The sequence below is a fragment of the Spermophilus citellus genome (assembly GCF_964194105.1).
Source record: "Spermophilus citellus genome assembly, chromosome: 9".
NCBI lineage: Eukaryota > Metazoa > Chordata > Mammalia > Rodentia > Sciuridae > Spermophilus > Spermophilus citellus.
In genome coordinates this window covers 119,215,523-119,240,972 of record NC_138191.1, presented here as the reverse complement: position 1 = coordinate 119,240,972, position 25,450 = coordinate 119,215,523, and the positions used below count along the sequence as shown (strand labels likewise).

The window sequence follows — 25,450 nt, the reverse complement described above, 5'->3', positions numbered from 1 at the left end:
AGACATCATGCCTTTCATGATCATTTTGTTTACTCATCTTTTGATACTACAAAAGGAAAAAGTCTTGTTTTGAATCACCCAGCTTCTCACACCTTCACATATCTTCTTCACTTCTCCCTTTATGCCCCTCCTGAGGGCTGATCCATTCTCTCATAGCAAGCAGAATGTCTGAGGATATACTATAAGCTGGGTGCTTTCATCCATTGTTTTATTTAATCCTCAAAATGACCAGGATCTCAGGCTTGGGTGCAGTGGTACATGCCTAAAGTCCTGTGGCTATAGGGAGGCCAAGGTGGAGGATCACTTGAGCCCAGGAGTTTGAGACCTGCCTGGGCAACACAGTGAGACCCCTGATCTCAAAAAAAGGAAAAAATGACAACCATCAACTCGGGAGGCTGAGACAGGAGGATTGACTAGTTCAAAGCCACCTTCACAACTTAGTGAGGCACTTAGCAACTCAGCGGGACACTGTCTCTAAATAAAATACAACAAAAGGGATGGGGATGTGGCTCAGTGGTTAAGTACCCCTGGGTTCAATCCCCAGTATCATAAAGAAAAAAAAAAATGACAAAAAAACAAACAAAAAAAATCAGTATTCTCATTTTACACAGAAAAAATAGTACACTGGCAACACTGATTTGCACTATGGTAGCTATTCTAAACACACCAAGGATAAACCTTCCCTAAGAGAAGCCACAGTCTTTGTGTGTGAGGTACTGGGGATTAAGCCTAGGGGCTCACACATGCTAGGCAAGCACTGAGCTACATCCCCAGCTCTCCTTTTGCAGGTGAAGAAACTGGTAGGGAGCTATGTATGTTCAACCCCAATTTCAGGACTAGAGCAAGCTAGACAAGGGACCCATCTTTGGAATAACATCCGAGGGAGAGTACATCAGTGGTTTGGGTATAAAAATTTATTATACATAAAGAATATTACCACTAACGAATGCAGACAGGCTAGGATACAATGGTACTGGATGGAAGATGGCTAGCTCTTTGGAACAGGTTTATAAGTGGCTCAGTGCTTCATGCTGATTGGTCAGTCAGACAGAAGGGCACATGCCAAATACAAGAGGACTTCAGGGCATCAAGCGACTGCTCTGTATGCCCACACTGCCTTCCTTTTCTGATCCGGGGCTTCAAAAGATGGCACACCCAGAAACAAGAACTGAGGCAAAGGGGCTTCCTAATGCAGCCCAGTCTTGTCTCTGAAGTCACAGCAACACCACTGTAAGCAATATGTTTAATTGGATGATTTCCACAAACTATGGAGTTTCTAACCATCACAATTCAGTGAAGTACAAAACATTAAGTTACAGGCTGTGGGAAAGAAGGCAGCACCAATGGTGGCACCTTCCAATCCTGGTTGTTCTAAGGGTAACGGGTGGGGGGAGTCTTTTTGAAACAGAGCCCCTCATTTCAATGTACAAAAGAATTACTCTGATCGATATTAAATTGTATTGAAAACAAAATGGACTAAAAAGCAAAACTATTCTATGTTGGGGTGGAGGTGGGAGGAAAAGAATGAGTCCTTCAGAGCAGGAAGGAGAGAGCTGGGGGAAGCTTCTGTGGCTGTGACCCAGGAGGGTCACTCACGCTGCTCCATTTTTACTTTTGGTGGTCTCAGGAAGGTCCGATTTTTCTTCTCTTTCTTCCCCTTTGTATTTGCTTGGAAGTTTCGCCAGCTGTCCACCCGACCATCTCGACTTTCCTAAGAAGAAAGAAAAAAGAAGAACAAAACAAGTTTGAGATGAGGAGACTAGTTAATAAGAGGAAGGACCTGACCCTGCCTTGCCATCTGTCCACCCTCTGTAGCCCAGCCCAGTTCAGCCCTCTGGAATAATACAAGAATAGAACAGAGCCAAGCTTTCTCCCACTTCCAGGGGCCCAGGAGTCTAATACCACCTCCCAGAAGCAGAGTGAGTCACAGGTTGGAAGAGAAGGGCACAATGAGTAATACTCATCACAATAATGAGGTCCTCATTTGTTGGAGACCTCTGGGCTAAGTGGTCAGCATACGTTCTCCTTTTTTTTTTTTTTTTTTTTTTCCAGAGCTAGGTATAGAAGCCAGGGCCTGGGACATGCTAGGCAAGTGCTCTACCACTGAGCTACATCCCCAACCCTAGCATATGTTATTTTTAACCTTTACTACAGTGTGTACTGCAACTAGCATTTCACAAATTTCTCTGGATTTCAGAAAGGTTAAATTGTTTTCTCAAAGTCACACAGCTAGTCAGCAGTCCCAGCCATTCTTTCCACTACACCTTCCTATTGTTCTCCTGAACTTGGATGAAGGCACCAAAGCCAGCTGTGCTGAGAGGGCCACAGAATCTATATCTTATTATCAAGGGACATGCTCTTTTCTTTCTTTTCATACATGGGACAGAAACAAAGTCATCAATTCTAGTTAACCAATGTAGTGTTCCTTGCGACAAAAACACTCAGGGTCACTCCAGGGAACTAGGCTGTACAAAATAACCACACAAGAGACAGAGATACCTTTTTCTTTAGGGGTCCTGTGATGACTCCTCTGACCTTAAGGGTCCACAGAAAGAGAGAGTGAGTACTGAACCCTTTTATTGAGGTAAAGCCATTCAAATGAGGCAAGGGGTCAGGTTTCAGGATTGTGAGTCTAGCTTCTTGATGCATCCTGTCAGCAGGTTGACTGACATCTAAGAAAGCCACACCCAAAGGAAGAGCAAGAGCAGGGGACACACAAAGGGCATTTCCATGAAACATTCTATCCCAACAGGGCAAAGGGGTAATATCACAAAGGAACAGGTGATCGTAGCTCAATCCATGGGGCTACAGGAAAGACACATTCTGCTACTTCGAGGATCGGGGCAATATCCAGGTCACTATGAAAGTGACTAACAGAGTCTGTTGCGATCACAGGAAGGAGAATGCCAGTCATTCAGCGAGACCGCCTCCCACAAACCAACCCTGAGTCCTAAATTGTATAAAAGAAAGACCAGTGGGTGGAGCTATAGATCAGTGGTAAAAATGCTTCCCTAGCATGTCACAGACTCTGGGTTCAAGTCTTAGCACTAAAAGAATTTTAAAAAAAGACAAAGAAGGAAGATCAAATGATGCTACAACCCAGAAATTGACCAAGCAGTTTAAGTATATAACCAAGAATATCAAAGAAGAGTCAAGTTCAAAAACCTCAAATCTCAGCAGGAAAGAGACAGGGGTCACAAGGACCTCAGTTTCTACTAACAGTCCTCTAGGTAGGGTACTACACTATGTTTACCCCCTTAAATTAAATGCACAATCCATTTTTCTTAGGCCCACTTTGCAGCTTTGCCTACCACAATTTCTAAAAAACCACTTGGGGATCCTCATTGCCCCTGCCAAAACTACAGAGCTTATGAGGTTGAGTCAGACCAAACTCAACCTCTACAGCTCCTACTCTTCCCCACATACCCCATTTCCCTCTGTTTGCCCTAGTAGGTCCTGGGAATGCCCCAGGAACCAAGTTTCCTTATCCTGAAATAAGAATCCCTAGCCACTTTAGCAGTTTACCTCAAAGTTTTTCTGCCATTCCCTTTCTCGTTTGGCTTTTTCTTGAGCTTCAATCTCCTCTTCCCTTTGTCGTTTCCTAGTGGAAAAGACATAAAAAAATATTTATGTGATATTTACAAATTGTGTTGTTAACTATAAAATTTAAGGTATGTCCCTATAGAAGCAAACATATAAAGTCAATCAATTCCTTAGAAGTTTATAAAGATGGCTGTCTGGAAAGGGCTCAAAACATTTTTGTGAAGGTCTCATTCTAAACATGCAAATGAGACTGTGGGCAGGGGTTTGGGAAGGACGTAGCCATCCCTGTTATAAAGAAAGATAAGGTAATCAAACCTGGCCTTTAGTAATCTAAAATGTTTGGTTTAGCCAGCAACAAAGTTATGTTGAGAATCACCTTATTTCAGAGAAATGAGTTTCTTTATCAAAAAGATCTCTGGACAACACCCAATTCTAAAATAACATATCACACAACCTCAACTAGCAAAATCTAGTTACTGCTGAACTCCAACCAACAATACAAAATACAGGAACCAAACTAGCCTCCATATTTCTGATGATATGGAGGCTAGTTTGAAATCATATATTAGTATAAATGATTACATTATACAATATTATATACTCACCAAAGTTGCAGCTACAAGTCCCATAAAAGGTTCTGGCCTCAGAACAATGGCCTTAATTACAGTGCCTATTTTATTCCAGAAAGTCAGGAAGAAACACATAATACTTCTGAGTAAAACTAAAATCCCTAAAGGACAGGTCAATTTAGTATTTCCCAAAAGTCAAACAACACTTCTTACCATGGTAATTCAAAATCTTGGCAATTTCAGATAACTATTTTAGACAGCCTCTTAAATTATGTACTACCCAATTCCTTCATTAGGAAAATCCCAAGAGACCAAAGTTAATTAATTTAGGCATTTAGATATAGCTCAAAGGAATGTACAGATGTGTACCTTTCATGCATCTCTTTGGCTTCTCTCTCTTTTCTTTTAATTTCCAGCTCAGCAAAGAGTTTCATGGTCTGTTTATATACTGCTTGTTTGAACTACAAGAAAATTAAAGACAAAAGAAAATAAAATTAAGTATTTTACAACAACTTTGAATCAAGTACTTGCATTTGGAACCCAAGACAAAAAGCAGATTAAAACCCAGCAATGAAAAAAGATTCTTCAGAGAGAACCAGTTAACAATGCTGCTCTTAGAAGATAAATCATCTGTCAACCTAAGAGATCTTTCCTCTTCTACCACATACACAGATGGCACCAGGAATCTGGCTCTGGCAAAAAGCTCTTAAAAGAATTCTATACTCTATTACTGCCACTTGATGTTTTAGAGGGTACTCTCCTCCAAAGAGCTTGTAAAAATAATTTTTACTTTTTTTCAAAAATATTTTACAATTATCTACTCAGCCAGACCAAAGCTAGGCAGTAAGCTGGTTGCTATGAAACTGATAAGTCTCAAGGGTCTACTAATAAGGCAGAGCTACTTGTTACCCCTCCACTATAATCCCCTAAGGGACAAAGTCACCCAACATAAAAATCCGTATTTCCACCAAGCACTGTGGCATATGCCTATAATCCCTGCAATTTGGGAAACTGAGGCAGGAAGATGGCAAATACAAAGCCAGTCACAGCAACATAAGGAGACCCTAAGCAATTTAGTAAGACTCTGTCTCAAAAATAAAAAGGGCTGGGGATGTGGCTTGTTCAGTGGTAAAATACCCCTGGGTTAAATCCCAAGTAACCAAAAAAAGAAGAGTCTGTATTCCCCAGGTTTCCTGGTAGCTAGGTATGGCCCTATAACTTAAGTATTAGTTAGTCTATGGGATGCAAGGAAAAGGGATATATACAACTTCTGGAATGCTTTTTGAGGTTCTTCCCCCTTTCCTCTATTCTCCTGTTTGGCACATGGGTGAGCTGATGAGACAGACATCCTGAACTATGAGGATGGGGCAACATCCTTGTTTATAAAGCCAAAGAACAGAGTAGTCCAAGACCATGGGTGACACACAGTATAGAACTGCCACACCAGCAGCCACCCTCCCCAACACTATCATACAGGAGAGACAACAAATCTCTATCTTGTTCAAACTACCACCATTTTGTATCTCAGTTGTATGCACCTAACACAGTGACAAAACTGATAATACAGCATTGGGGAAAAGACACAGGAGTAGTAGTTGTTGTTTCTGATGCTCAGGATCAAACCTAAGGTCTGATACCTGGTACACAGGTGCTCTACCTCACTCCCAGCCCACAAAGAGCCTTTTTAAAAAGTGTATTATAAGCCAGGTACAGTGGGGAATGCCTATAATCCCAGCAGCTCAGGAGGCTAAGGCAGCAGGATCACAGGTTCAAAGCCAACTTCAGCAATTTATCAAGGCCCTAAGCAATAGTTAGACTCTGTCTCAAAATAAAAACAGAAAAAGGCCTGGGGATATGATTCAATGGTGAAGCATCCCTGGCACTCTAGCACCAAAGAATTAATAAAAAATAAATATTTTTTTAAAATTTTAAGTGAATTATATAACAGCCTTAAAGAATTTATAAAAATTACAGAGAAATAAGTGAAAGTAAGTGACCTAGCCCTTATCACACAAAGGTATTAATAAAACCTTAGTCCCGGGGCTGGGGTTGTGGCTCAGGGGTAGAGCACTTGCCTAGCATGGGTGAGGCACTGAGTTCGATCCTCACCACATAGGAGTAAAGTAAAATTGGGGTGTTGTGTCCATCTACAACTAAAAAGTATTAAAAAACAAAAATAAAAACAACACACAATTCCCTCTCCACTAGCTTTCTTTCTCCTTCCTTCCTTTCTTCCCTCCTTCCCTCCCTCCCTCCTTCCTTCCTTCCTTCCTTCCTTCCTTTCTTTCTCTCTTTCTTTTTGAGAGAGGGTCTAAATTGCTCAGGATCTTGCTAAATTGCTGAGGCTGGCTTTGAACTCCTGCCTCAGCCACTGGGATTACAGGCATGCACCACCCCAGCTTAAACTCAGGAGCACTTAACCACTGAGCCACATCCCTAGCCTTTTTTTTTTTTCCCCTTAATTTTGAGACAGGATCTCACTGAATCTCTTAGGGTCTCACTAAATTGCTAAAGCGGGCTTTGAACTCATGATCCTCCTGCCTCAACCTCCCGAGCCATTGGGATTACAGGGATGTTACCATACCCAGATTTCCACCAGCTTTTAATTCTTTAGTTTCAGGAGTTCTTAAGAATAACTGGGTGCAGTGGCACACACCTGTAATCCCAGCAACTGGTTCAATCTCCAGTACCACAAAAATAAATAAATAAATAAAAAGCCAGGTGCAGAGGCGCAGTTTGTAATCTCAGTGACTTGGGAGGCTGAGCCAAGAGGATTGCAAATTCAAGGCCAGCTCCAACAAGTTAATGAGGCCCTGTTTCAAAATAAAAAATAAAAACAGCTATATTTTAGTGGTCAAGCACCCCTAGGTTCAATCCCCAGTAACACCCCTCCCCAGAAAAAAGTAGAATCTCCCTTAACCAATGTCCACTAAATAATCCATGGGTTATCTAAAACCCACTATTTTCTCTGCAAAGCATCACCTGAAGCACCATGAACACCCAGGACCAACAGACAGACAACTGTTACCAAGGGTTGGCTATATTCTTCCCAAAGCTTTCTACGACAGCTATAATTATTATAATAGCTACAGGGATTTAAATCTCAGAAATTGATGAATATAGTTATAAAATAAATGCTTATTTCTTTGAAAGATCCATTGCACTTGAGTTCTAAAAAGTAATTGCTGGTGAATTACATACAAGAAATCTGGAAAAGACTAAAAAATGAATCACATTTATTGGATTGCTTCAAAAAGAAACCAAGTTTACAGTATACTTCAAAAGAAATTAAAAGTAGATAATATTTGGTGTGCGTGGCTTATACAATAGTCAACTGCAAACTCCAGTCAACAGATGTACACCCAAAGTAGTAGTGACAGTCCTTCATCAGAGTAAGGTGAATGAATGTAAAATTATGTTTCAGTGTACAATTATAACATTTTAAGTTAAAATGTTTACAGCACATATGCATCTTTTTCAGGCCTCCCTCTCTTTAAACCCACCAATCAGTGCACCCAATCAAACAAGATAGAGTGGCTTTTCTCATATCTAACTTACCAGCTCAGGATCATCTTCCTCTACATTTGTAGGTTTTCCTTCCTTCTTTAATTGTTTTTTCCGCTCTTTTACCTAAAAAGAATTTTTTTCATCAGAAGATGAGCACCCACACTTTGAGATTACCAATGAGCTGCACACATCTGATGTGTACACTTTTCTGTAGATATAGACATAACAGGAAGTTTACAGTAAGAAACAGCAAGCCTCCCCTCACCAAAACAAACAAAAAACTTAGCAATGCAACTAAGGAAAACTAGGAATATTAGGTCCTTTCTCTAACCTCATCTAAAATCCAATCTACCAGAAAGGATAAGAGAGGATCTGGAGGATCAGCAACTCCTAAGACTGAGTCAGATCCACATAGCCTTTGCTACGCTGAATAGATTACCTGTTTACTTTTCTTGACTTGTGGTTATACAGTTACAGTAATAAAAACTACAACAACAACAAAAACACTGCTTGTCACGTTTTAGAAGAAGCTACAAAATTGTGGCATAAGTGTAAGTAGGATTTTTTTTAGCATTTCTACAACTACATTCTTATTCCTTTTCACTGTGAAACTCCCTGAAACCAATAATTTTTACATCACATTAACTTATATTTTTATCACTTTAGCCACCACTGAGTCTTAAAAAAAAAATCAAATATACCTATTCACACAAGATTGATACCATTGCATTAAATAACCTATTATATCATCCAAGTCAAGTGCATTCCAAGCTCTGAAAGGCCCTACTGCCACCTTGTGGTAAAGAAGTCTAAGGGTGACTTTCTTACAGGTAAAATACAAAAAGGAAGGGTTTCTTAACTACTACAATGACTTAAGGAGAAAAGGTCATGCACTTTTCTGATATCTAACTAGGATTGGACCTACAGGTGCCATTTCCAACACATGACCAGCGGGATGCAGTTATGGTCCTTCATCTCTTCTTTAAATTTACTTTATTCATCTAAATTGAATTCTTCTTCTTCTTTTTTTTTTATTATTATTATTATTATTACTATTATTATTAAAGTTCTATTTCAGACTCCTATTATTATTATTATTAAAGTTCTATTTCAGACTCCAAAGCTCTTCAAAAGGCAGGTCACATTCCACATTCACTCACCATTGAAACAGCTCTTATAACAGCCTTGAGATTCTTGCTCCAGCAAGTAAAACATTAAAGACCTTTCTTACCTCAAGCATGCCTCTTCCCGTCACTTATAAGATTTATAAAATTCCCCAAAAGCAAAAAACAAAGACAAAAAACACCAGCCATATCTGAATTTCTTTCAACTGAGTCCTTTCCAACTCTGTTATTAACATGAATATGTACCTTCTTTAAAAAAAAAAAAAAACTTTACTCAGATCTCCTAGCCAGCACTTCTCAAGTCCACGTTCCAAGCCCTTCACAGGGACAAGAACAAAAATCAAGAATCAAGCATCATATCACACAGCTGAATCACTTTTCTACTATGAACGGAAATGTGGCAACATGTAATGAGCAGCTCTGTCCACAACACAGGACTGTTTGGGAAAGAGAGAAGCAGTATCCTAGCCATTCCTTATCCTGAGCTCTTCTCTTGGGGTGAATTTTAGCTTTAGGCACACACTATTTTTCACTACAACAGATCTGTGGTGGAGACCACATAAGTAGTCAGAAGTAATGCTGGTAGGCACTACTATGTTACATTTACCCTCCTACATGGTGCCCAAGGTTTGCTGATACTTCCTATAAACACAGCAGCACTATAAATACTTACAGTGTGTTCCACGTATTCTTTTCCTGCCTGAATTACATCCAGGGCCCTCTTCTTTTGTTCCTGATCCAGTAGCAACTTGTAAGCTTTGTCCACAGCTAATGCAAAACATTGAAATTAACTGTTTCTGCAAACACCCTCTGAAAATCTGAACTATACTCAGGCAGTGTAAATGGACTTGTGCTGTCTAAAAGCATTCCCTACTTTGTTAAATTATTTACTTGTTAAACTAATTTTTTTTTAAAAGCACTGATCTATAACAATAACCTTGAAAGCCTTGGAAAAAAATTAGTACACCCTCAAGGCTAAATACACCAGATCTAGATTAAAACTCAGAGATTGAATATAAAAAAATAGGAAATATTTTTATATTCAAAGAAAAAAAAATATCCTATGCAATAACAGTCTTGTTGGCACATAAAAGTTTTAACAATATTAAGGTCTACTTTTTCTTTTTTTGCAGTGCTGGAGATCAAACCCAGGGCCTCATGCATGATAGGCAAGCACTCTACCACTAAGCCACATTCCCAACCCCCAAAGTCTACTGCTTAAACAGCAACATTAAACAACTGTTTTACTGAAATCCACAGCCTTTTCATGACCAGAAAATAAAACTATAACATTCTTTTTCAGAACAAGGAACAGTTAGCTCCTAGCATTGAAAATATATTACTCAGAAGCAGGTAAATTTACAAATACCTTCAAAAGCCTTTTGTGCTCTATCAGCATCATCTTGATTTTTGTCAGGATGCACCAATATGGACAACTACAAGAAAAGTTAGGATCATCAATAAGAGAAACATTTAGTAACTCTTGGAATGCATTGTATTCCCTTTACTACACAAAATGCTTAAGATACTATGACCAAAAAAGGCTCAGTAGGAAGCATTTTTAAAATTTTGACAAATCTCATCAAATACCCCAAAATATTGGTCTTTAACAAAATTCAAAAAGTAAATGCACAAGTGGAAAACATATACGCAAATCTGAGACCAAATGGAAGGCTAACACAAAGATGTTATAAAAATTCAGAGGAAGAGGGATATCAAAAAGTACCATTTTGATCCTTATGCTGAGCACTGAGGGGACAAAGCAGGTCTGAGAAATCATCTTTCCTAAAAGAAACTTTTCCTAAAAGAACCCCTAATATAAAATAGTGAGTCTCAGTTCCAGTTACACTACAAACATCTTTTCAAAAATACAGATGTCTACTTTCCACCCCCTGACCTGAATATCTGGCACCTGGACTTCGTAAACCTCTATTACAACAGGTTTCAGATAATAATAAAGAATTATTGTTAATTTTGTTAGATGAGATAAGCAGTTGTACAAGAGAATGTCCTTTATTTTGGGGGGATATATACTGAAGTATTTAGGGGTGAAGCATCATGGTGTCTGCAATTTACAAATGATTCAAAGATATACAGTTAATGAAGTGAATGCTAGACATAGATGTTGGGTATATGAGTATTTTTGTTCTTTCTTTTTAAAATATAAAATTTTCATAATAAGGGTTGGAGTTGTGGCTCAGTGGTAGAGCACTTGCCTAGCATGTGTGAGGCACTGGGCTCAATTCTCAGCACCTCATATAAGTAAATAAATGAAATAAAGGTCCATCAACAACTAAAAAAAATATTTGGAAAAAAATTTCATAATAAGAAAGTGAAAAAAATAAAGAAAACTTACACAGGTGATTCTTCCAGACATCTGTAATTAAGATACCTGACATAATGTTATTGACAGACAAAACCCAACTTTTTCAAACAAAGGAACTGTGTTAAGGAACAAAAACAAATGGGAAATTAGGCCATTATACAAAAGGGCGGGAGAGGAATATAAAGCTAAATTGAGCATTACTAGAGCCATAATCCTGTGGTCTAATTTCCAACTTAAATCACTTACTAGTATGAGACCTTGAGTCACTCATCTAACCTCTATCTGCCTCAGTTTCCTGCTCTAGAAATGGAAGAATATTAGGTACCTATATCTAAGTGGGTTGTTGAATGAATGAAATTAATATAAGTAAAGAAATTAGCATCTCGTAAATATTGACAATAGTATATAAGAAGACATGATAAACACCAAGACATTCTAAGTGCTTTAAATACTTATTCATGAATTTTACAAAGAAAGTAACAGGCATAAAGGTTTAAAGAAACTTGCCCAAGTTCACTCATACTGCTTGTGGGTGATACAGTCAAGATTTAAACTAAAGTCATACAGCTCCAATGCCTCTCTTGTAAGGCCATATAATAATTCAATAAAAATTCTTGACTCTTAATGAGTTCTTAAATACATAAAAAGCTGTTTAGATTAAGGACTTGAATGCTTGCTTATTAAATTGGAAAAGACTGCTAATGCATTATATGAGGAAACAAGATTTTTGGAAAAGGAAAAAAAGTCAAATTTAAGTGCAGAGTAGAGCTCAGAAAAAAAAAGTTATAGAGTTATATAATGGGAAATGACTGAGCAGGCAAAGATAAAAACAATTTTGGCTTAACAGTAGATCAAAAGATGACTATGAGTCAGCAATATGGAGAAAATTCACTGAAGAAGCAAATATAATACTGAATATTAACAAGCATATCATACAAAACTGAAGTATTACATTCAGACTGGTTAGGTACTATTAAAATATGAAATACATCAAAGAAGTTAGGGAAGGTTACCAAAAAGTATAAAACAGAAAGCCCAAATATGTGGGGGGAAAAAAGAAAAAAGAAATCCAGGCACTTTTTTTCAGTAATAGTTAATGAATTCAGTTTCAGATAACATTGCAAATATCTTGGCAAAATGACTAATTTTTAACTTTGAAGTATCCTTGGCATGAAATTAAAATATGATTAATGTATTTAAAAAATAAATATAATAAAATAGAAAACCCTATTTGCAAAGATAAATTATAAGGAATATCATCATTCAACTCCTAGGTTATTCAGCTGTGAAAACTGAGACTATTTTCAAAAAAGTTACTATAAAACTTTGTAGTTCAAGTCATTAAACATAAGAATGGCCAAGAATCAGAGGCTGGTAGATCTACTTTCCTGGGGAATTTTCAAAAAGAACTTTAAGTCAGGCAAGGTAATGTACACCTGCAATTTCAAGCTACATGGGAGGATGAGGCAGGAAGATCACAAGTTCAAGGTTAGCCTGGGCAACACAATGAGACCCCATCTCCAGTTAAAAGCACTCTCAATGTTAAACCAGGTATTTCTTAGGCATCTACGTAAGTTGGGAGATAAAACTGAAAAATAAGACAGGCACCATGGTACACACCCGCAACTCAGCAACTCAGGATGCTGAAACAGGAAAATCACCTGAGAGTTCAAGGTCTGCCTGGGTAACATAAGCAGATCCTTGTCTCTTTAAAAAAAATTATTGAAGATCGAAGTCTTTTTTTTTTTTTTAATATATATATATATATATATATATATATATATATTTAGTGAGAGAGAGGGGGGAGAGAGAGAGAGAGAGAGAGAGAAAGAATTTTAATGTTTATTTTTAGATTTTGGCGGACACAACATCTTTGTTGGTATGTGGTGCTGAGGATCGAACCCGGGCCGCACGCATGCCAGGCGAGCGCTCTACCGCTTGAGCCACATCCCCAGCCCCTGAAGATCGAAGTCTTAAAGATAAAAAGGTGTTATGAATCACTTTAATGTGTTCTCTCCTAGAAGACAGGGGATTTAGTAAGCATGACTCCATATAAATTCTACTAGTCTATTCTTAAATTAAGGGGCTGGAGAGATTCTCTTTGGATATAAAATTCATTCTATTCACAGGTAAGCTAAAGTCATTAAATTATTTAATATCTTTTATCATTATGAGTTTTTTAAAGAACAGTTATCTAGTCTTAAGTTGTGGGAAAAAAAAGTTTAAACTTTGGCCCAAAAGTATCAGGTTGAATCATATGTTTTACAGATTTTTCAAAAGATTCAAACTCTATTACAGGAAAATAGTATTGTACCTGCCGAAACCTCTTTTTTATTTCTTCATCTGTCACTTCTGGGTCTATCTGAAGAACCTGCAAGAGTCAAAATCAAAAATGTAAAAAGATTAAATAATTTATATTTGAAAGGTAGCCAATAATTATATTTAATAGAGCTGGGATATATAGCTCAGTCAGTGGTAGAGCCCAGCATGCACAAGGCCCTGAGTTCAATCTCCAGCAACACACATACACATACATACATACACACACACACACACACACACACACACAGAGTAAAATTATAATCAGCATTTAGAACAGTACCCTTTGTTCTAGAACACTGACTGGCACATAGTTCTAAAAATTGCTCAAGAAATACAAATGATCAAGTCAGTAACAGAATAAAAGCTATATTGATTTAAGGTTCTCAATTAAATAATGCTAACTTTCCATCAGAAAATGATTTACCTTACACCCAGAGACATATTTTGTTTTGTTTTTGTGGTGCTGGAAAGTAGAATCTATTTTCAAGGCAAGCACTCAACCCCTGAGCTACTCCATAGCCTTAGAGACATTTCTATATCATGAGAAAATATATTTCTCCTTCATTTGTTAAGTACCAGCCATCCCACCTCCCCTTATTCTTTACAAATGTAAATAAAGCACAGCAACTCAGAGAAAAAAATTACACCCTACCTGATTTTCATCTCAGTAAGAAAAGGTCACTTTGTAATTTACATAGCCCAATGACTCTCAACCCTGAGTGAACATGAGAATCACTGTGGAAACCTGTGAGCAATACATGGGACCCACTTTAGGAAAGTCTGATTCCAACTCTGTAGAGGTAGAGTACAGACAAATGACAGGGACATCTATATTTTTTGAGCAACACCGTTTCAAAAAAAACAAATTTCATCACTCTTCTCTAACCTGATGCGTTCTGGTGTTGACATTCCCTATCAAGGACTCTGACCCCATCACCACAAATATACTCATTCATTCAAATGTTCATCTTATAATTACTACCTGAATATATTCATATGTACTAGAAATGCAAAAATAAATAGGGGGAACTTTTTTGTTTTGTTTTTATTTTTGTTTTTGGTGGTACAGGAGATTGAACTCAGGGGCACTCTACCACTAGTCCTTTTTTCATTTTTAAGACAGGGTCTTGCTTAGTTGCTGAGGCTGGTTTCAAATTTGCAATCCTCTTGCTTCAACCTCCCAAGTTGCTGGAACTATAGGCATGTGCCACTTCACCTAGCAGGGGCACATATTTTAACTGCTATAGTAAGTGCTTTTTACAGAAGAGAGTGGTATAAGTAGATGAGTTCGTAGTGCAGTTCATGGGTTTCACATAGCATGTTAATTTGGTATTTAGGGCCTGAGGATGGTGCCAAAAAAGCAGAGGTTAAAAAGAATGTTAGAAATACTGAAGAATAGGCCCCACTTCGGCCTGAATAAATTATAACAAACATTTTAACAAGAGTCCCATATGATCTGTATCATAGTAGAGTTTGAGACAGACCCATAAGGAACGATGACTGAGGTAGAAATAAGTACATTCCAAAGTTAGTAGAAATGAGGATTGGTTAATAAGGAAAGCAAAGAGAAAAAATGAAAATAAGTCTTGAAATAAAAATACAGAACAGAAAAATCAAAACTGAAAAAAGGTCTTCTAAGTTTAGTCAAACACTTGCAGGGTCTTAGAAATACCTGGCAACAAGTAATATAAAGATTTTAAAATATATAGTCCACCAACAGCCATAACAACGAGTAGGCAATGAAGCAGAATAATCATTATTGCATTAATAAACTAGTTTTTCCTAATCCTGGGGATGGAATCCAGAGGCACTCTACCATTGAGCTATGTAGTCCTAGCTCTTTCTTGTTTTTGAGACAGAGTTTTACCAAGTTGCCAAGGCTGACTTCAAACTTGTAATTCTCCTGCCTCAGCTTCCTGAGTCTCTGGGATTACAGGTGCACACCTGGCTTTTAAATTAACAGACTTTTAAAAGGTATAACAGGAGCATACCCATTCTCAAATACTAGGCACACAATCAAGGATAAGGGAGAAGTGAGACCAACTACTTCAAAACAAAAATTTTTCAAGAGTCAGTGTACCCACTGATATCTTCCCAAGGGAAGAAGATTTGGGGGCTGGAGATACAGCTCAGTTGGTAGAGTGCTTGCTTGCATGCACAAGGACCTGGGGTCTAATCCCCAACACCACACCACACCACACACACACACACACACACACACAGAATTGGGAGTCACTCAATGGGAAGAGCAAAGCCATTTAAGATTACCAACAAGGGGAGGTTAACTTTACATACAAAAATATTCAAAGGAGAAGCATTGGTTTTAGGGAAAAAGCTTAAGGACCCTAAAAGGTGTCCAAAGTGAATGATAAAAAATGGAAATTCTCTCATCTTCACAAAAAGGTCTCTAAAAAAAAAATTACAGTTTAGAACTAATCATGCCAAATGTACTCCATAAATCTTGGTAGGTTCTTTTAAAATATATATATTATGGTGTATATTTGAGATTTGTAGCATGTCATGGGATACACACAGATAGAAAAATAATTACTATAGTGGGTCAGTTAAAAGCATAAAATTGCTATACAGGAGATCTGGGGGACAACTGGGGCCATTTGAGTGTGGATTATATGCTGGATGATGTCATTTATTTATTTATTTATTTATTTATTTTTAACGATACTGGGATTGAAACCAGGGACGCTGTAACACTGAGCTATATTCTTCCTTAGCCCTTTTTTAAAGATTTTATTTTGAGGGCTGGGGATGTGGCTCAAGCGGTAGCGCGCTCGCCTGGCATGCGTGCAGCCCGGGTTCGATCCTCAGCACCACATACCAACAAAGATGTTGTGTCCGCCGAGAACTAAAAAATAAATATTAAAAAAAAAAAATTCTCTAAAGATTTTATTTTGAGACAAGGTCTTACTAAGTTCCTTAGAGCCTCGCTAAGTTGCTGAGGCTGGCCTTGAACTTGTGATCCTCCTGCTTCAGGCTCCCAAATCACTAGAATTACAGGCATACTGCATCAGACATGCCTGATGATATAATTTAATCAATGTTTTTTTTTTATGTGTGGTAATAGTATTGTGGTTATTTGGGACAGTATTATTGGTTTTTGTTTTAATTGTAGATGAACACAATACCTTCACTTTTTTTTATTTATTTTTATGTGGTGCTAAGGATCGAACCCAGTGCCTCACATGGTTAGGCAGGCACTCTACCACTGACCCACAACCCAGCCCAAGTGTTCTTGTTTTGGGATGCATGCTAAGGTATTTAGTAATGAAGTGTTAGAATATGTACAGCTTGCTTTCACACATATGGTAAAAAAAAAAAAAGAAAAAAGAAAAAAGACCCCACAGACACACACAAAAAGTTATTTTTCCAACTTTATATCATATATGCACTAATCACTGGCAACAAATATTCACCAATTGCCTTCAAAACTAAAATCCCAGTGACTTAGGAGACTAAGGCAGGACTGCAAGTTTGAGACTAGCTCAAAAAATAAAGAATGAGACCCAGTCTCAAAAAATAAAGAGGGCTCGGTAGAGTGCCCCTGAGTTCAAACCCCAGCACCAAAAGCACACAAAACTAATTCAACCCTCAGTCTTGAAGAGTTGAAAGTAGCCATTAAATAGTGAAAATAAATATTTTACACCTGTCACCCAAACCTCTTTGAAATCAATTTTCTATATTCAGTACAAACTTCAGAAGCACTGAAGACAGCGAGATAGAGTAGAACATAAGATTCTAGAGTAGAACATAAAAAGTAATCCTGACAATAATGAGTAACACCAGGTTGCTAGTATGGCTCTAAGAAAACAAAGAGGTGCTAGGAGCAGAGATGAAACCTATAATCCTAGCTACTTGGGAGACTGAGGCAGGAAAATCAAAAGTTCAAGGTCAGCCTGGGCAACTTATTGAGACTGTCTCAAATAAAAATAAGGCTGGGGATGTAATTCAGTGGTAGAGTATTTGCCTAGTATATGTGGAACCCTGGGTTCAATCCCCATCCCTGGGATTAAAAAAAAAAGCAAACACTTTTTTTGTGTGTTCCAACTCTGCAAAGGTTTATTGTAACTCCATTGTGCTTCAGGCTTTGGAGATATAGTAATGAGAGAGATGCAGTGTATTGAACCTCAAAGAGCTAATAAATCATCACACTGTGGGGCAGGAAGAAGACTTTACTGTGGCATTCAGATAAGTTCCTGAACTCAATTACAGTAGTCTCCTTTGGTATTTTCAGGAATGTGGTCTTAGTTCACACCTGAACTTCATGACCTGCTAATAATGTGTAAGTTCCAGAGTCCTGTAAAATAAATACCTTGAAATCCTAATACTGAACAGGATAAACAGAAAAGGTCTATGGATCTGGCTGGTAGATCCTTATAATTTCAAAAGGAGCATCAAAGGACAGAGTACATCTAACCTTAAGGAAGTGGAGGGAGGGCCTTTAGATTAAGAATAATCACAGAAACTGGGCTTGTGGCATACCTATAATCCCAGCTACTGGGGAGGCTGAGGCAGGAGGATCGTGAGTTCACAACTAGTCTCAGCAACTTAGTGAGGCCCTAAGCAACTTAGTGAAATCCTGTCTCAAAATAAAAAATAAAAAGAGCTGGGGATGTGGCTCAATGGTTAAGAACGCCTGGATTTAATCTCCAGTACCAAATTTAAAAAAAAAAAGAATAATTGTAGAGCCAGGCACACCTGTTATCCCCGTGAGTTGAGACTAAGGCAAGAAGATCACAAATTGGAGGCCAGCCTCCACAAATTAGCAAGACCATGTCTCAAAACAATTTTTTTTAAAGGCCAGGGATGTAGTTAAGTGGCAAAGTATCCCTAGGCTCAATCCCCAGTAATGAAAATAATAATAGTAACAACTATAGAATTCCTAAGAAAGATGCTTACATAATGGCTTAAAGAAATGTGTCCAAATAAAGAATGGTAGGAAGGAGGGGGTGGGGTTATGGCTCAGTAGTACAGTGCTCGCCTAGCATGCGTGAGGCACTGGGTTGGTTCCTCAGTACCACATTAAAAAAAAAAAAAAAAAAAAATTAAGAAAGAAAGAAAGAAATGGCAGGTAGGAAAGAAAAACACATGAACAATGCTCCCTAGATAGAGATTTCTGCAATAAAACTCTCAGACTTCCAATCTAACTTTCCCAGTTTCTATCTGTTGCTCAGTAAAGACTATTGAAGGATGGCAAGTTCACAGCCAGCCTCAGCAACTTAGCAAGGCCCTAGGCAACTTAGTAAGACCCTGTCTCAAAAATTAAAAAAAAAAAAAAAAAAAAAAGAGTCTAGGGATGTGGCTCAGTGGTTAGCACCCCTGAGTTCAATCCCTGGTACCAATTAAAAAAAAAGTTTGAGGACAGCCATCACTGCAGTGTCTCCTCTAACTAGAAAAAGACCAGTATGCATACCTCTGTAGAAGATCTGATTCATTTAATGTCTCAAGAGGTACTACATTAAAAAACAGAAGTCACAGATTTTTCTAATGGGCTAATAACACATAATTCTGAATCAAAAAGTAACTTTAGGGCTGGGAAGCTATAACTCAGTGATTTCAATCAACAGCAACATCCCCCCCCCCAAAAAAAAAGCAACTTTGTAAGGCAATCACATATACTAACACATATACAAAGTAGCTGACATGTTCATATGAAACATAACAGACAATAGTTCTAAAGGACAGTCATAGAATCTTGCCTAAACATAACCTCACACCTTCCTGAGGATGCAACTTTAACATATCTATCTTCACATATTCAGAACTACTTACTATGCTCAGAACAAGAGCTATGAGGCAGTTGGTTCCACTTCTAGAATGATATCAACTACTAGCGCACTAAAATTCTAGCCTTTACATTGGTCCCCAATAATCTGTCACTTTTCATCAAACAGATGAAAATGCCAATGACAATTAGCCCTCTGTAGTCACAGGTTCTACATCTATAGATTCAATCAACTATATGGATCAAAAACATTTAGAAAAACAGCTGGGGTTGTAGCTTGCCTAGCATGTGTGAGGCACTGGGTTCAAATCTCAGCACCATATGTAAATAAATAAATTAAATTAAATAAAGGTCCATTGGCAACTAAGAAAATATTTTTCTTTTTTTTTTTTTTTTGTTTTTTTTAGAGAGAGAGAGAGAGAGAGAGAATCTTAATATTTATTTTTTAGTTTTCGGCAGACACAACATCTTTGTTGGTATGTGGTGCTGAGGATCGAACCCGGGCCGCACGCATACCAGGCAAGCGTGCTACCACTTGAGCCACATCCCCAGCCCCAACTAAGAAAATATTTAAAAAACAACAACACACAACATTCAGAATAAAACTGCATTTATATTAAACATAAAGACTTTTTCCTGTCATTATCCCCTAAACAATATAGTACAATGACCACTTAAATAGCATATATACTACAGTACACAGAGAATGTGAATAGGTTAAATGTAAACATCACCCCATTACGTATCTCAGATTTTCCCTCTATGAATATTATGAATATAACAATATTCACTTCAAAATTATTTATAAATATCAACAGTTAGAAGCTAGTTTGAACCTGTCACAATAAAGAAATTATTAAATATAATAAACTTTTTAAAAATGTTGTAAGGGCTGGGGATGTGGCTCAAGCGGTAGCGCGCTCGCCTGGCATGCGTGCGGCCCGGGTTCGATCCTCAGCACCACATACCAACAAGGATGTTGTGTCCGCCGAGAACTAAAAAATAAATATTAAAAAAAAATTTCTCTCTCTCTCTCTCTCTCTCTCTCTCTCTCACTCTCTCTTTTAAAAAAAAAAAAAATGTTGTAAGAGGGCTGGGGATGTGGCTCAAGCGGTAGCGAGCTCGCCTGGCCTATGTGCGGCCCGGGTTCGATCCTCAGCACCACATACCAACAAAGATGTTGTGTCCGCCGGTAACTAAAAAATAAATATTAAAAAATTCTCAAAAAAAATGTTGTAAGAAAATATTTTTATAACAATATAATATAGCATAAAGTTGGGGCTGGGGGCTGGGGATGTGGCTCAAGCGGTAGCGCGCTCGCCTGGCATGCGTGCGGCCCAGGTTCGATCCTCAGCACCACATACCAACAAAGATGTTGTGTCCGCAGAGAACTAAAAAATAAATATTAAAAATTCTCTCTCTCTCTCCTCTCTCACTCTCTCTTTAAAAAAAAAAAAAAAAAAAAAAAAAGTTGGGGCTAGGGCTATAGGTCAGTGACGAAGTGCATTACCAAGGACCTGAATTCAATTCTCAGCTCCTCTAGCTCCCTCTAAAAAATTCTATGAAGTGTATGATCCTATTTTTAAATAAAACAGTTTAACAGGAGTGACTATATCTCTTAGATGGGATTAAACAGTTATTTATTCTTGTTTGTTCTATTTTTTGCCTATATTTGTCAAGGCTGGTCTCAAACTTGTGATGCTCCTGCCTTAGCCTCCCTACTCACTGGAATTACACACCTTGTTTTACGAGTAGTTTAAATCAAGGACCCTAAATTTTTAAGGCTAGCTACCCCTCTACATCTGAAAATATTGTATATTTTGGTTGCTAATAGATAATGGAGGGGATAGGGCCTTGGCTCAGCAGTATAGCACATGCCTAGCATGTGAGAGGCACTGGATTTGATCCCCAGCACCACATAAAAAAAGGTAAATAAACAAATAAAGGTATTGTATCCATCTATACCTGAAAAAAAAAAATTTTTAAAAGATAATGGAGAACATTTCAAAGGCAAAGACCATCTCATTTTCTTTAACATGCTGCCTAACTGTGATCACAGTAAAACTACTCAAGTTCAAAGACAACCTACCTACTGCATAAAGTTCTTTACTACAGAATTTTCTGAATCCCAACAGATACAAATTAACTGTGTGTTCTGATATAAGTCTGCCTGCAGATATCAGAGAGACCATGGCAACATCAATCAGCTCACCTCAAATGGGTTCAAGTTGAAATAAGAGGAACCAGGACGGGTCAATCTTTCAATCTGATTTTTGGACGTCAGAACTGAATCTCTCTTCTCTATTTGTTTCACCTAAAGAGGATTAAACAATTCATTAGTAACCTCAATAATAAGCTCAAAGTTATCTTAACATAATACTCAGTAACATGTTCAGCAAACAATTATTTATACATCTATCATGTGCAAGATATTTTGCTAAACACTGAGGAATAATTACAACAGCTACTATTTATTGAATTTCAATAACATAATAATTTTACATGTATTTATTAATCTAAATAATCCTACTCGATAAGTATTACTATTATCCCCATTTTGCAGATAAGAAAATAGACTTAAAGAGGTTAACCAACTTTTTCCTAACTTTGTAAAAGTAGAATTTTTATCCCAGCAGTTTGACTCTAGAACTGGCATCAAACTTCTTTTTCCCTTTAAAAAAAAAAAAAAAAGATTCAAAGAGTAAGACACTGGGTTCAATCCCAAGCACTGCCTTCCCCCCCCCCAAAAAAAAGGATTTGAAGATAAATAAGTCATGACCACCACCCTCAGTTTCCACTCTAATGATGAAAGATTCACTTGTATATGTTCACACTTAATTTACAACTTTTTATTTTAAAAAAATATAATGGTTACAATGAATCATAAACTATAAGCAGCATTAATAACCCCAAGGGAAGGAGCAAATAACTCCTCCCACATATCTCTAACAGAATTAGCAAAAATCCCTGTCTGGAAGACAATGCCAAGGAGAACAAACACTAGGTAGTCCTGAGGAAACATCCTAGGTGCCACTGTCAGGGTTGGAATGCTGGCTAGAATGAATTTCTAGTATGTTTTATACCATCTATGGTCAAAACAAGGTTGGAAAGAATTTCAATAACATAAAAAAGCCATTCCTTCTCACCATCTTCTCTCTTCACTCTAAAACAGAAGGATCACTCCTGTCATACTCTCTAATTCTCTTTCCCAGACTTATTTTCCTCACAATACTTATACTCATAACCCTATTCCTACTTACATATTACACTGTATATGTCTACGGTCCTTCTCTACAGAATGCAACCTTTATGAAGACAGGATCTTTTCCTGTAATTCACTACCATATTCCCAGAACCTAAACAGAACAGTAGTGCATGGCAAGTGCTCATTATATAGTGGTTAATGACTGAAGACCTTCCTTAGGCACTTTCTCCCATCCGATTCAAATAAACAAAGGTTGCTACTTTTTTAAATTAAAAGATGGTAAGTAAAACAAGTCCCAATATAATTGCTGAGTCATTAGAAGTCAATAAACTTTAGTATCAGGGCATGGACCTGTATATATTTACACTCAAGTGAAGTATTTCAAAAGGACAGATTAAAAAGGATGTGCTAATTCATGATTTTAAATGTAATACTATGAAGAAGATACTATGTAACAAGTGCCGTTACAAATCCCAGAGTTAGCTGGGATGTAGCTCAGTGGTAGAGCTCTTGCCTAGCACACAAGGCCCTGGATTCGATTTCCAGTACCACAAGGAAAAAAAAAAAAAAGTTTACAAATATCAGATATAAAAGATAAATGAGGCATGGTCCACAATTTTAATTAGCTCACAACTATTTCCTCATATCCATACCCTCTTACAGAGATCCCATCTTCAGCTTTAATTTAATTCTGGGAAAGATTCTTGTGCTTTATATTTTGTAAAACCCTTTCTTATATGTTAACTCCCTTAATTCTAATGAAAATTCTTGCTTTAATATTAATTTCCTTGTTTTATAGTCATGTAAACTGATGACTGTCAAGATTAAGGCCCTGAAAGAATTCAACCCAAATCAAGTTAATTGCCTTGCAAAACTTCAACCTGAGGGCCTTTGAGTCCAAACGGTATGTTTTTCTTTCATATATTCATTCATTTACTCAACAAATACTTAGCAAGCATCTACTGTACCCTAGGCGCTGGAGATGCAATAGTAAATAAAGCTCGGACCAAGCATGCTCCCGTCCTGACACCAAGTTGTTACCTGCTATAAGATCCCGAACAAATTACTTCACCTCCCTACACCTCGGTTTGTTATCTGCAAAATGGGGGGGGGGGGGAGAATGTAATGCCTACCTGTCATGATGCAGTGCCTAGTGTTGATGAACCACAGAAATAATCACAAATACAACTCACTACAGAGGAGTCATGGCTTCTGTTTAGAATAAGACAGCTAAGTCACCCCCACTAAGGGCCCAATCTCTGCCAGCCCAAGCCTCCAGGTCTTAGGGCACTGTGCCCGCGCTCAGGCACCTCGCTGGCCACACTTGTATTTTCCCTCCAAACGTCGGGCACCCATCACTCGTACAATGCAAGGGGATTCCCCCAGCAGCTATAGCTGCCAGAGGCGCGCACACACCCCCAGACCCCGCTGCCCCAAAGGCCGGACAGGAGGAGCCGGCCAACGGTCCAAGCCAGGAGATCCACTGCCTCCGTCCACTGGGAAAAAAGGCCCGAGTGGGATCTCCAAGCTTCAGTATTCCTCATTCTGTGTTCACCTCACTGTAAAAGGTCATAAATGCTTCCTCTGTGCTGCCTCCGCCGGCCGAAGCCCCGCTCTCTCCTGAAGCCGCCATTTCCCCGGCCCAGCAACCACGTGACCCTTCTGCGCAGGCGCTGCCTCAAGTGATTCTCACAAGCCCGCCTCTCTGGCCCCACCTCCCCCACCCAGTCGCGATCCTTAAAGGGCTCCAGCCCTTAAGTGCGCATTGTTGAATTGCGGTGAAACACACACAACATTTAGTTGGCTATTTTTAAGTGAACATTTCCGTGGGTGTTAGTACATTGACACTGTTGTGCAACCACCACCTCATCTACTTTCAAAATAATCACCTCAAAAGGAGATTTGGTATCCTTTAAGCAGTTACTCTCCATTCCCCTCCTCCCCAGTTCTTGACTGCAACTGATGTGTTCTGTTTCAATGAATTTACCTATTCTGGATATTTCACATAGATGGGAATCATACAATATGAGACTTCTCTGTATATGTTCCTTTCATTTAGCATAATATTTTCAAAGTTTATTCAAAGTCTGTTATGTATCAGAATTCCATTTATGGCTGCATCATATTCCACTATAGCATTTTTATACCACAGTTTTTCTGTTCACCAGTTCATGGACATTTGGATGTTCCCACCTTTTGACTCTTGTGAAACATTGCTGCTTTAAACAGGCATGTACACTATTTGACCACTTGTCTGTCATTTTTTTTTGGGGGGGGGGGTTGGGGGATTGAATCCAGGGGTGTTCTACTAGTGAGCTTCACCCCCAGCCATCCCTTTCTAATTTTGAGAAATTTTGAGGCAGGGTCTTACTAAATTGACCAGGCTGGCCTCTAATTTGTGATCCTCCTGCTCCAGCTTCCTGAGATTACAGACATGCACCACCACAGTAGGCTGTGTACTTATTTTCAATTAGGGGGTGGATATATACCTAGAAGGGGAATTGTTCAGTTATATAACTCTATATTTTTGTAGTGCTGGGGATTTTTTTTTATTTCTTGTGATGCTGGGGATTGAACCCAGGACCTGATACGTGAGGCAAGCACTCTACCAACTGAGCTATATCCCAGGGATTTAACCCATGGCCTCATGTATGCTAGGCAAGCACTCTACCACTGAGTCACATCCCAGCCTGATAATTTTGTATTTAATTTTTTGAGCCACCACTAAGAGTTTTTCCACAGCAGCTGGTCCATTTTACATTCCCACCAGCAATGTATCAGAGTTCCAATTTCTCCACATTCTCACCAACAGTTGTTATTTTCCTTTATTTATTCTATATTATGGCATCCCAGTGCCTAGATAGATCTCTTGCACAAGCTCAGCAAGATCTTCCATTGGACCCATTGGACGTTCAGCCTAGGAGATGATCAAAAAGGAGCAGTATCACCAGGCACAGTGGCACATGCCTGTAATCCCAGCAGCTCCGGAGGCTAAGGCAGGAGGATCATAAGTTCAAAGCCAGCCTCAGCAACAGCGAACAATGGGCAACTCAGTGAGACCCTGTCTCTAAATAAAATACAAAATAGGGCTGGGGATGTGTCTCAGTGGTCAAG

At 38.4% G+C, this 25,450-nt stretch overlaps 1 protein-coding gene across 1 annotated transcript; it reads right to left on the bottom strand.

The window, feature by feature from the left end:
• Positions 1-896: 896 nt before the first annotated feature.
• Positions 897-24,000, bottom strand: DNAJC8 (DnaJ heat shock protein family (Hsp40) member C8). Its single transcript, XM_081306774.1, has 9 exons — positions 23,892-24,000; positions 21,344-21,445; positions 13,384-13,440; positions 10,113-10,179; positions 9,417-9,511; positions 7,671-7,742; positions 4,482-4,573; positions 3,526-3,601; positions 897-1,711 (listed from the first exon to the last, which is right to left on the bottom strand). The coding sequence occupies exons 1-9, from the start codon at positions 23,967-23,969 to the stop codon at positions 1,589-1,591; spliced, it is 762 nt and encodes a 253-aa protein (XP_081162900.1). The 5' UTR covers positions 23,970-24,000; the 3' UTR covers positions 897-1,588.
• Between the last annotated feature and the right edge of the window lie 1,450 nt (positions 24,001-25,450).